General features: G+C 35.5%; 1 protein-coding gene across 1 annotated transcript in view; it reads right to left on the bottom strand.

Moving 5' to 3' along the window:
* Positions 1–13988, bottom strand: part of LOC147654701 (regulating synaptic membrane exocytosis protein 1-like) — a 143823-nt gene that overhangs the window by 22472 nt on the left and 107363 nt on the right. Inside the window, exons 3-4 of the mRNA XM_086875165.1 lie at positions 7458–7671; positions 5804–5815 (exon numbers count right to left, since the gene is read on the bottom strand). Coding sequence (XP_086731291.1) covers positions 5804–5815; positions 7458–7671 — 226 coding nt within the window. The remainder of the gene's footprint in view (positions 1–5803; positions 5816–7457; positions 7672–13988) is intronic.

Raw genomic sequence — 13988 nt, 5'->3', positions numbered from 1 at the left:
GCTGAGCTGAAAAAAACCATCACAGTGTTTGTGCTCTTTCTAAAGGATTCTGTAAAATTATGAAATTCATTTTTCCAAAGCTGTAAATCACAGAATTATTCCCTAACAGAACTTTAGGTGATTTTATGTAAGCCTATGTTGTGTACAGTTACAGTAACTAGTAACAAACAAGTAACAAAAATTACATGAGATATCTGTTTCAATGTTCACCTTGCAAGTCAAAAGACACATGAATACACCAAGCTGAAAGGACCGAGTTCCCTTAAGTAGCTCTGCCTGAGCAGGGTTTGGATTGGATCAGATGACCTACAGAGGCTCCCTCCATCCTCAATCCTTCTGAGATTCTGTGACTATGCTATGGCATAACATCTCTTTTTGTCCAGATCAATGGGTGACTCAGGTCATTTAAATACTTTGAATCATTAATAGATTTCAAAGGTCAAAATACTGGGTTGCCCTGTACTTCCTGTATTAGGCCATGTAGCAGGATGCACGAATATGGTACACATGCATATTCACTTATGAAAAATCTATACAGTATATGCTTATACATGCATATACTATATAAATACACACACACATATATATATATACAGATACACACGACATTAGGCAGGAGGAGGTGGAATAAAGCTTCTCCTGATATGCCTAATTGACCTTTGCAATCTTACACTTTTTTGTTTTAATGCAAGTTTTTGCACTGGAAGGAATTATTACACTTAAAGGTATTGCCTTGCATTCAAAATAATTCCCGTATTATCAAATCAGTTCAACTGAAACAACAATACTGAAAACACAAGACTAAAAATAGGACAACATATCAAGAAATAACACTGTGGGGGATTTAAAAGTTTGGGGGTTCTAGGTGCTATTATACAAGACGGAATATCCGATACTTTTTGTGTCAGGTATGCACAGATCACTGTTACTCAGCTTGCATGACAACAGCAAGAACAGACATGAAGGATTCAGGAGCTCTTTATCACAGGTTAAGAGAGAAGGCTGCAGTAGCAATGTATTTTCTTGGTCATAAAGTGTAGAACCACACGACAAGTCACAGTTTAGGAGTTTGGCAAACAGGTAAACTAAACCTGGGTAAACCACAGAGCTTAATCAAGTGGTTACTGATTTAGTGATGACTTAAGGCTATGGTAGAAGAAAAAATCCAGCTGTCTAGTGACTCTTCTACAGTCCCATTATTAAATGAAGAAACTCTGATCTGGTTAACTTCAGAGCATTAGCATCATCTGCCTACATTTTTTTGGTTTTTATATATAAGAAGGAACCGATCATTTTTGCTAGCTGGATCCTATAAAAAGCCTTGTATTTCAAGGCAAACATGTTTCCTCAGAAGACCTGGTGAAGAACAAGCTAATTTTAGGGATTTCCTTAAAAATTTTATACACTCACACTTATTTAAAAGCAAATTAACTTCCCAGAGGCAGAGGACAGCGATCCCCATCTACTTGAAACAGACATATTTCTTCATCCTCAGTTTCTTTTTTTTTTTTTCCTGCTAAAAACAGCAGTTCTAGGGAGGCATTACTGAAAAGCAGCGCTTCTTTCATGATGCATATACACCCCATATCTTTTGGGAAACAAATTATGTTGAAGGCTACAGAGAGAAAATTTATCTGCTATCAATTTGCAATTTGCTATGCAATTTACATCCTTCTGTTGGATTTTTTTGTTTTGTTCTACAGCTGTGTTAGTCAGAGCAAACAGAAATTAGCCTTTTAATGGACAATTTGACCTAAGAGCTCTGTTCAAGAGATGTAAAAAAACCCCTGACAATCCAGACATTTTGTTCTGAGAATATTACCAACTTCTGTTAAAGCATTAGTACACAGCTGAATTGCATGGCATATGTACTCAAGTTGGTAAGGCTTAAATTAGGAAGCTATTATGTAAGCAAATTTTAAGCATAATTTAAAGGAACTAAATGACAAACTCCCTGAAAAAAACACCTGACATACAATTAAGGAAATGTGTCCAAGTTGTCTTTCTTTCCAAGTATAAATCACTGACATTATACTAAAATGAAAACAATCTCAGTGAAAGCCAGATCAGAAATAGGACTCTCTTCTGCACTGATTAACAACATTATTTTCTGAAACCACATACTACTAACTTCATGAAATAAATTCTCATATATTTATAATGTATTTTACATTTGGATTTCCTACCAGTTGTCCTTCACATATGTAAACAGAAGAAAGAGAAAGCAAAGTGCTCTATGCTGCAAAACACAGGAAAATTGTGACAAAATTTACTTTCATCATTTTGTCCCAATTATTTTCATTTGAAATTTGATAAAATATAGTAATCCTAAAGAAACCTGTACAGTGGTGGACTGATTGCTATGGATAATTATATGGCTTAATCTGGAACATGGATCTTCCACCTAATTCTGTCAATGTCATATGAATTTCACTTAGTTCAATCCACCCACAGCACCTCACAAAATACTTGAATTTTGATCCAAAGAAACTACATTTACTCATTCATTTTCGTACCCTGAAATGTATCTCCTTTTCTGTAAGGAGAAAGAAACATGTATCAGGTGATCACAAAGGAAATACATATTTTTTCATTACCTAACCAAATACTGTGAAAAGATTTTACAGGAATGAGGAAAGAAAAAAAAAAAATAAATTGTATTTTAAGTCATTTTTCTGCTCTACAAGGCTGTCATACCATAGCAGGGATGAACAGAGGAAGCAGTGGCAGCCAGGCCATCAGGAGGACTGAGGTGGTTGGGCCCTTCCCACCCCTTACCAAACCATGGACAACAACTAGTTGGACATTTTGCTGACTTTCTCCACTGCCCTAAAAACCAAAATATTTCACATCATGAGGGAAAGTGAAAGGAATAGAGGGAAGTAACTTAAACCTACTACCATTTTTGCAATTAAAATCTTGATGTACAGAACATAAATAAAAGGATTTGAAGTGAAAGTGTAAGCCCTCTATAGGAGCTAAAACCACTTAGAATATTCTTCCAAAATAGAAGTGTCAGCTTTCTCTTAAAAAAAAAAAAAAGAAACCTACCTGGCTTCCTTCTGAAATGTTATCTCACAAAAAATAAATTCAATAAAATTGAATTAAACCCATTAAATGTGGTCTGCCTGCAACTATATGAAAGGAGAGCAAACTCAGGTGAGAAATGCAAAGAGCTAACCAATACTCAAAAAACATGAAAGAACTTAAGAAACTTACCTGAGTTTGACATATTATCTTATTTTGACATATTAGAACAAGAATAACTGAAATTCATGTAAGTCATTAGGAACTAGAATATGCCAGTTATTGCCAATTAATTTGTAATGTTTTGATCAGCCCAGGATGTCTACTAACTCTCACTGCAAGGTGTTTTGGGGTGACCTTTATGATTTTAAATGAGGAGAGAACATATTAAGTTCTGATATATATATATATATTTAAAAATTCTTAAGAAATATTTGGCACTTACTTGTAAAGGTCAAGAACAGCTTCAAAGCATTACATTTTTTAAATATTTAGCTACAATCAAGAGCTGCAAGGACCTCTTACGGACATTATACATTGCCCTACAGCCACAAGCAGCAACCACATCACATAAATCCTTTCCTAACCTCATTAAATTTAGCCTTTAAAGTTTTATTGGGCTCTTTTTCTTTCCAATAAGCTACATGAGATAAATTCTCAAGGCTTCACTCCAAAGCTTGTAAACATTTTTTTTCAAGCCAGGAGTGTTTAGGGCCAAGTTAAACACATTTGATCTCATGTATTCACTGTCCTCTATTCTTATTGTTTAAATTTTCTGCTTTTCTACATATCAATTCCATACTTCCAGGTATCAACTGTAATTGCTTTAGCTGTTGTCCCCTTAATCTCTCTAGCCTTCTCTCACACGAGCAGCTCTCCATTTCCTGGGTCATCCTCTGACTGACTTTCTTTGTGCCTGTCACGGTTTGTGTTTGTCAAAGATGGGTAATGCATGGGAAACAACACTGCAGGTGAGGTATCCTTAATTCTCCAACTCTACAGGAAGCACCTTGGATCTCGGTTAACTTGACTTTTCCTGAGTTGACTATTTGCTAATTCACACTTCATCATCCTTTCCAAATGATGAACCCTTAACTTGAAAAAACTTGGTGCATGTGATTTGTATTAGTATAATTTATTGTGGTAAAAATTCATATGGACACTAAGGGATAAATATGTTTTAAAAGTTTTACTGATACGAAACTTGCCATATGCAATTAATTAGAAATATTGAGCTGCTAAAAATAACTAAGAAATAGTATTTTTCCTCATGTTCTTCTATTTTAATTATATCAATTGTTCTGTTATAAAACATGCTATTTCTAGGTGTGTATGAATATTTTGAAACTATTTAATTCTGTATATTCCATTAACTTTCAGAGAGAGGCAATGCTAAAGCAATGGTACTTAAAGGAAGTGCTCCCCACCATGTTTCTCACACATTCAGGACTAATTATTGGATATTTTCCTCTGACTACCATTAACTTTTTAGCTGTTAAAGAGATGTAGCTCAGCTTTATCACACCATATGAATTTGTTTTCACACATTACTATCAGGGCATTTTCTTGGCATGTGGAAGTCTGGAGTTCAACACCTAAACAAACCTAAACCTTTAGCAAAACCTAAGTTAAGACAAGTGCAAATAATAAGGATGTAATTAATTGAATTTAGGACAATCCAAATGAGTCAGATATGTCTTCAGAATACATCTTCAGTGTACTTTAGTGCAGTGGACTGCACTAGTCTTATTAAATGACTATTCATGACATATTAAAAACCTACTGCAATACTCTAATGCAATAGAAATAATCTTCTTCAAGTACTGAATAATACTAAATTTCAGGTTACAAGCATGCTAGTATTCAAATGGGGGCATAGCACCATAACCCAAGTATAACTCAACAAAGAACACATCAAAAACTATACTGGGTTGTAATTAATTTATACTTATTTCAGCTGAGGTGCCAGAAAAGCTAGCTAATTTCTACACTTATTCCCCCAATTAAAAATCTGGACTACCACCTTTTGCAGAAGTGCCCCAGCAGAGGTGGTAAATGCATGTGCACTGTTCTGCTCAAGTACTGCCAGCCCTGATGCCATGCCCAGAGTGCAGGGATGAACAGGAAACCACCCTCACCTATTTGATACAAGGCACAGGCAATACTGGTGAATATGTACTTGATCCTAAAAATTCTGCCCATTTTTGAAATTATAACTATGCATTCAAAAAGGATTCATTTCACCATGCTCTCTATACTTATGTCCACTTTGTTTGCCTGTATATATTATTCAAAATGTCAATCAAAAAGCTGATGTTACAAGAAATTTCCCTGAATTTCTGCTGCAGCCAGAAGTGGAACACAGCAAACCATGTAAAACAACGTAAAATTACAATTAAAAGACTAAATTAGGTTTCCTGAAGCTGATGGAAGGACCTTGCATGCAAGAAGTCAGAAGTGTTAACTAAAGACGTATTTTTGAAATAAAATTTTATTACACTTTATTGGCTCCTCTACTTTTTAGCCTATAAATAATTCTCAGTTCTTAACTTCTTTGATTGTCATAATTTTGATGACAGTCTTGAGTTTCCTTGTTGAGCTGTCTTTAAGGCCTATGTTCAGCTAAGGGATGTAGGGCCTGGGTGTCAGGATTCGTGTTTTCCCCCCCTCCCCTGCAGACAATGACGAAATTTTAGTTCAGTTTTTTTACATTAATATATATCCCAGTTAACTAACAACATTATAATAATAAATTATAAAAAGCATGGATTCTAACCACTTTGTCCTCCTTTGGGAAAGCATCCAAGGAAGCAGAATAAAAAGAGAAAAGAAAAAAAGGAGAGATAAAGAATAAAATAGGCAAGTATTAATTGACAGAATTCAAAGAAATGCAATTCTAATAACTCTCTATGAAGAGACAAAACCACAAAATTAAGAAAAAAAAAGACCTTTAAATAAAAAGATGACATCACTGCGTATGTTAAAAACATGTTTTCCCACCTTGACCCACAGAAGCATAAACAATATAAGAAACAAAATGTGAGTTACAAATGAAATTACACTCTTTCATTTCTGTAGCTTGAAATAGTGGGTGAAAAATGGCTAAAACATATATTCAGATTTTTTTCTGAATAAATTTAAGCTGTATCTCATGCACTCATTAATAGAATAATGTAATACATCGAACTATATTTTCAGAGACTTGCTCTAATGACACCATCTACAGGTGATACAATGTAATGCATCTGGTTTTACTAATGTTAATAAATGCAAATTTTTGTTCAATTCACCTCTATAGTCTTCTTCAGAAAGTGAATTTAATTTAATGGGCTTACAGGTACATCAAGGCTATGAAAAACTTTTAAAATAACCATGAAATTCATCTTTTTCAGGGGTTATTTTTGGTTTACATGAAATTTCAGAAGGCCTATTCAGCTAATGTCCATCTTAAGGAGAGTGAAAAGGCCATAAACTAGTTCTCTTGTGAGCATGATTATCTGCTGTAAAATCTCTGCTCACTTTTAAGTGAATTTTTGTTGATACCAAGAGCACCTATAAATTTACTCTAAAGAAGCCGGGCATCTTAAAGCCATATGAGAAAGTTGCCTCATCTCATGACAGAAAACAAAACTATTCATGTACTAAAAAGAGATGTCTAAAATGTTTTATAACGCACCATAGTCCTTGATGACCAGCCAAAAATAATCACTGGATAACAGTATTCCAAATTCAGATCCTACTGCTAATGTACAAGAGAATACTCAGAGGCTTGGAAGGGACTGACCAGAGGATACTCTTGGATATTGTTTGGTTCTGTGGAAAGCTACTGCAGCTAACTCATGCACATCAGAGGGGGAATTGTTCAGTTCACCTGCCTGAAAGTAGGATGCTTAATCCAAACTAATCTGGAGTTTAATTCTTTAAATAAATTTTAAATAAATTGACAAAACACTTTCCTTGTGCTAACAAAAGTGGTTGTTTGGGGTTTTTTTAACTAAAAATATTGATTGGTTTCCTGTAAAAGAAATCTGTAATTGTTTATGAAAAGCTCCATGAAAATAAAAAATGTAATATGAAATAAGGCTTCAATAAAAATTTATTAATGTGGAGATGTACCTGAGAAAAAAGGTTTCTTCTTCTTCTATTCTATGAAAAACAAGTATATTTTCTAAAAGCTAGCATCCCATAGAGCTAGACATGATTATTATTTTGCTTTAATTAGCTCTGTGATTCCCAAGTACCCTGGCAGTCATTAAATACATTTCTTTCACTTGTACGATTTTACACTGATTTACCTGTATGATACACACCTCTCAATGAAGCAATGAAACGCCAAACTTAAGCATGAAATGCCAAACTTAAGGTGAACAATCTGCAGCATGACAGTGTCAAGGAGGCTTTTTCTTAAGAGTACATGTCAGAAGACTTACATTGTTTGATCGCAGAGAGACACGACCTCCACATCGAGCACAGAACTTGGTCCGGCAATAAGAGCATAAATGGCCACAACCATCTGCAAACTTTGTTTTATGACAGATTCCACATGTTGGAGCATCATCCTTGTGCTCTCCCTGGTAACGGCGAGCTTCTTCCCCTATCTTTCTTACTTGCTCTTTATAGCTTTCAAATTGTTGATGCAACCTCCTGCATAGATGAGAAAAAAGTTTATATAGCACGAATAGGAGGAAAGACTACTACTCTGTATTTCTTTCAGTTTGAAACTCCACCTAATATTCTGGGCCTGTTCACAATACTATATGCACCTCATATCAAATACACACTGCACACAGAAGACTGTACAGGGCAATCCAAAGGAAAAAAATTAATAGACGTCTTTATTCTTGAAGGTTTACTTCAAAGATTACAAGCAAATTATTTCACTTGACCAGAAATTTATCCAAATGCATATAGTAAACAAAATTGTCTACCACAAATAAAAGAAATAATTGTGTGATCAAATTTGCATCTTTTTAACCAACTTAATTTATACATCAGGTGTAATCAAAATATGTAAATCAATCTGAGTTCCAGTGCTATCAAAATCTAGATTATTAACATACGTAGCAAATATTTCAAAACATGGTCTACAATCCCACTGATCTTACAAAAATACGAGACCATCTTTTTATTTCAAATTTATATACTAACAATCTGTTGTGTTTGTTGTTGTGTTTGTCTCTTGTTAAACATGAGAGACTACTTATGGTTTGCTATCCCTCATTACAGATAGGAATGTAGGAATATATAGAAGCATTAGCAGGTACAGAGATCCCTATGATGAAGACTGGTGTTCAAAGAAGCAGCACTTCTCCTCCAGCTGCCCCAAATAACAAACACACTGACCCAATGTCCACCATCTGGTTAAGCATGCTGTTACACAACCCACCCATCTCCTAATCACAGCTCAGGAAGGAGAACACAGCCCCCTTGCCTTCATTCCCCCTTCTATAATTCAGGAATAATAATAATAATAATAATAATAATCCATAATGTTCAGTGAAAAAAATATTTCTTATCATTATTATATTTTCCCTGGGGAAAAACATGGTTTCCTGTTTGTTTCTATGAAATCTTCATGGCAAAGATGACATTTCAGAGGGAAACCATCCAAAGGTCTGGGCAGTTCCAAAAGGGGCAATACAGATACTCTCCCAATCCTGGCTGCATACTGTAACTGCTTCTTAGACACCAATTGCAACGTTCACTAGATCCCTCTCAGTGGCCTAACCCAGGAACCTGAACCTGAATCAAGAGAAAACTAATTCTCCTCCAAAAAAGACGAAAAAAAAAAAATAAAATTCCCATCATTTTGCTTCTGGAGACCTGGGAGGAATGTAGGACATGAGCAACCAAAGCCAACTATTAAAGGGACCAGTAAAGAGCTGGATCACCCTATTTAAAGCAGCACTAAGCTCAGGTGTCATGAAATTTCATTTAATTAATTCAATTTCATTCAAGCTTAATTTAAAAGGATTGTATTTTAGCTGTTAGCTATTTTACTAGTCATCAAATCATGCAAGAAAGAAACAATTCTGTAGGTGCATCAGGACAGCACCACAATTCCTGACCTTTATTGCCATGAGCTTGGACAAAGACCTCAGACTGCCTAAGGAGGAGGGTCCAGAAGGGAAAAACTTGGTCTTTGCACCATGCTATGTAGAACCCAGGCTCTTCCAGGTATTGCTTCAAATCTACATTTCCATGGATAACATTTAAAAATCATGAGCAGCTACACAGATTATGAATAGAAACAGGGAATCTTGACTAAATAAATAGAAACAGTAGGTGAGTTGTCTATGGAGGTCTTGGTGAAAACCTTTATCTCTTCTCCCTGCTTTGAGCTACCTACTTCCTTAGTTAGCACTGAGACACATCATATAACCAGTCTACTTTTAGTGACACAATTTCCATGTTTCTGTGGACTTTTGTGTGTGTGTGTGCACATGTGTGTTTGTACAGTGAACTTATCTGGAGTTTTAACATGTAAGTAATCTGTGTTCATTGTATGAAATACTTTTTTTGGTGAAGTGGATATTTTTAGTTTAATATTATATTCAAGCCTAAAAATGACAATTCAACTTACAGGAATCATAATAAAACACACATAATTCAGTTGGACAGGTATATTATTGTTTGTAAATGCATAAATCAACCAGCTCTCACACTAAAACCAGTAATTTCACATGGACACATTCTAGTGAGAATGCAGCAACAGCAGAAGCTAAGCAGCCAAATAATCTATTCTCCCTAACTACAAACACGATGCATTATTACTTACTGCTTTATGCAAATAAAAAGCTTGGCAGGAGCAGCAAGGGGGGTTGTTTTGTTTTATTTTTTTACTAACCTGCTTAAAAAACCTTTGCAGTATTGAGTAAGATGAGAAAAGTAGGTCAAAGAATTAGGTAAAATATTGGAGAAATACTGAATATTTTTGGCCATATAACTGGATTACATATATGAATTAACTTATCTTACACAGCTTCTCACTTATAATGCATAAAAAAACTCAAGATATTCAGAATTTTTTATAATAACCAGCTTAAAGAAGGCAATTAAATAATGGAGAGGTATGTAGCTAAATTTCTTATTACATCAAATATTCTATTAAAAATGAAACCATGGAAAGTAAATTCAGTTCTCCCGCACTAAAGTAAAACCAAAAGCCCTGATTGTTCACTAACATGGAAAGGGAAGATAGCAGCAAGTACCACTCTTTTTCCTGTTCCTTTCCAATTAGACCATCTACATTTGAACATTTTCTGTATCAAATGAAGGTTAGGAAGAATATTAATACAATTATGTTTTGCCCTTCTGTATGCACCAAGGGGTAGATGAACATGCTACCAACTGGGCAAAACTTAAGAGAGATTAGATTAAGTTCTTTTTAAATAAGTATCACTTGTTTATAGATCTGTTAATTTCTACACCCATGTTAGACACATTTTACTATGAAGGATTGGAAACCTTTATCTCGCATATCATACACGGCACTACTGAGGAAATGCTGACATTTTATCTACAGCAAGAATAGAATTAGAGAAAATGACTGCACAATTCACAGAGCAGAAAGAATCTTACCCAGCTCACAGCAGGTCTGGTTCAATTGGCTCTTTTTTTAACCACCTTTCTTATCTTTTTGAGGAAAAAGCTGGATCTCTGTATCTCTTGCTATTCTATAATGGTGGCAAGCAAATCCCTCTCAATAGTTTTGATGTATATAGAAATATATTAAGCAAGAACTAAAATACAGGTGGTAGATTTTGACTTGCTCCTTAACTATTGAGCATATTGAGCATATTGAGCTATTGAGCACATTTTCATCAGATGCAAGGAAAATTTAAATCTATTAAATATTCCTTAATGTAGACAAGGACCTAAAGATTAGACTAAAGACCTAATAACAGCATATAATGGCTTGGCAGACCCTTGAGGCAAATTCAACCCCCTCTAACAGAAAGAGCAACCAGACTACTGTGCAAGAAGAATATATACATATACCCATGTGATTTTTCATCATGCTCCCAAACATTGATCTGGTTCATCTACTGAAGGGCACTTGCAGGATTAGCTTCCTCTGAGATATTATTGCAGTACTTCACTTGTGCAGACCTCCCACCACTCTGAACAAAAGAGCTGCATCCTCACGAGCTGACGTGTCTGGGGAGAGTGCTGCTATTTCACACTCACAGGCATGGCACATATGCGTGATCAAAAAAAGATCCCACCATGGGAGAATCTTTGGGCACATCACATCTCCTGTGACTAAACCACCCTCTTCTGTTGTTAAAATACTGGAAAAGACTGAGCTGCTTGGAGAGGGACATCAGCCTGGGGACTTTCACTGCACCATAAGTGGTCAGCACCACCACCCACAGAGCACAAATCCAAAACACATTTTGCATGTCTACAGGGAAAGACTTAACCAGCTCGATTTCACAATATACATATAACTCAACATATGTTTAGGTTGCTACTGTTTTTTTTCTCCAAGGAAACATGATGGTTTCCTCCTCCCTTTTTTTTCAAAGGCATTTCACAAAAAACCCTGCTTCAGTTGTGTTATACATGTAACATATCTTCATTTGAATATTCATTATTTTATTTGGACAGTGTAAATTAGTAAAAATATTACTGATAGGCAATTCTTCAAAGCTTTATTCACATTTTCATGTACTTAGCAAAAACTGTAAGCCTTGGAGAGCACTTGTGATAAATACCTTACGTAACTTAAACCTTTTAAACAGCTCACTGATATAATTAGGAAGACAAACAATGAACATTGAGGACATTTATAACATTGACTGATCAAAAAGTGTTACACCAAGCCACAGAGAAATTATCACTTATGTTGTTGGGTTCTTTGGAGCTGGACCAAGATGTATATTTATATTCTTATTATTGAATTTTTCTTATTTTAATTATTGAAATTATAATCCAAGGCTGTAATTTTTCATCTTTTTCTGTTTCAAATTAATGTATTAAATTCTATTTTGCTATTTTAAATACCTATCTAAAATATTTTCACATATATGCTGAAGAGTAGAAAGCTTAAAAATAGTGCACTTGCATGTATAGGCTCTGGCTGCACAGATTTTATAAAAATTTTATAAATATTTGTGTCCCTTTCATGCAGTTGCATTTTCAATTACTTTAAATGTATGAAATTGTATTTTGTACTTCCTTAGAAATCCAGTAGATGGCAATGCAGATCGCATTTTCACTCTCCCACTTCAACTCAACTGGTTCAGTCTTGAAATTAAATACCTGATGTAATGTTATAAAAATATTATGCCCTGTCATGAGTTCATGTTAGTAGAAAAAATGCCGCCTTCTAAGTGACATAGCCTTAAGTAACTATCCACCAGCAGCTACTGCATATCTGAAAAAAGGCTTAGTATAGTGCAGTATTTTGTCCTGTTCACCCACGCCACACAAACACATCACACAGAGCTCAGACAAGTTTTTCCAGAAGATAAGCGGGCGTTTTACCAAGGTCTGTTCTTGGCATTCTTTTTTTAAGAAAAATAAATAATTTAAAATGCAAACGGCAATATTGCGTATGCCCACCAAGGCAAGAGCTAGAGCGAAAAACCTGTTGGCGATCCTTAAGCGTCTGTGTTGAAGCTGTGACCTGAAAAACGCTGTTCAGCTGCTCTGTAAAGCTGGAATTACCTCAGTGGCACCGGATGCCTCGCTGGTCTGCCAGCACTGCGGGCACCCATCTCACGGAGGTGCTGCCAGAGGGAGGCTGGCTTTGGCCTCAGCCCCACCAGCACCTCAGCTGGGAAAAGCTGTCAACTTGTCACGGGCTTTGGGAATACACTCTAGAAACAACAAAATCAAGACAGGCCATTTTAGCAAGTTGCTGCAGATAGCTTTGTCTGAATAAAGAGAAATGCGAGTTTATGGGGATTCTAGCGTGCGTTGACTAGAAAAACAGCTGAAGTTGAGTGAAGAAGTCTAGATATATTTTCTGGTTACTTCATTAATCATCCTATGAACTTTAAATCCATTATTAAAATTTATACCCTCTGTACAGGTAGGACAAATTAAGGTTGAATAGTAAGCAACATATCTAACTCTTCAAGCTCCCAAGTTCTTGATGTAGCAATGTTACTGTGTTAGTCTATTTCAAGTCCAGGATATTTTTAAATATTTGGGAGTGTGCTGCTTCTTTAGCATGGGCGATACTTTGTTTGGTTGTTTTGTAAAGATGAAATAACTGCAGGATGTACTCACATTGCAAAATACTGCAAATTCTGTGAATTCAGATGTTAATATTTCTATATTAATGCTATTACTGTACTTTTTATTCAGTGTGAACTGCTGTTTTGAGAACCAAAGGCAAACCAGACATGGTTTCGGTAAGCTGTGAAACAGGTAGCAATATGATTAATCAACTAATCTTTAGAGGTAAAAAAAGGCCATGCCTCTATAAAAGGAATATAAGCATTAGTCAAAGGACTTCAAAAGTTAGAGTTAGCAGCTTCCATATCCGTATTTTCTCCTGCACATACTGACTGCTTCTAGTCCTTTTGCTGTCTCCTACTGTCCAACTTGTCATTTTTCCACAGCTTCACTTGCCACCCATTTGACCTTTCCCTAATTACATTTCCTTGGTCTTGCCTCTCACTCCTACACATTTTTTAATAAATATATCAAAATAGTTATTATCGACAACATATAATATGTTCTATATCTTATAATAAAAACAGTGAATATTCCTCAAAATTTCAGATTTTGCCTAGCCTGAAGCTTTCTTCATTCTCCCCTGTTCACTCAACACACAACTATGGATTAACTCAATTTTCTGCCAACTTGGTGTTTACCTGCCATCCATATTTTTCACCTCACCAGCAATCACCTTAATCCTGCTGGGCATTAGCCTTTCCTTCTTCCCATGCCAAGATCTTTTCTTCTTCCCTGTTTTATTGGTGCATACAGAAATCTCACCATGC

The sequence above is a fragment of the Cyanistes caeruleus genome, chromosome 2 (assembly GCF_971803275.1).
Source record: "Cyanistes caeruleus chromosome 2, bCyaCae1.hap1.1, whole genome shotgun sequence".
Lineage (NCBI taxonomy): Eukaryota > Metazoa > Chordata > Aves > Passeriformes > Paridae > Cyanistes > Cyanistes caeruleus.
The sequence above is the reverse complement of the archived record's forward strand: the minus strand, read 5'-3'. Positions and strand labels throughout refer to the sequence as shown.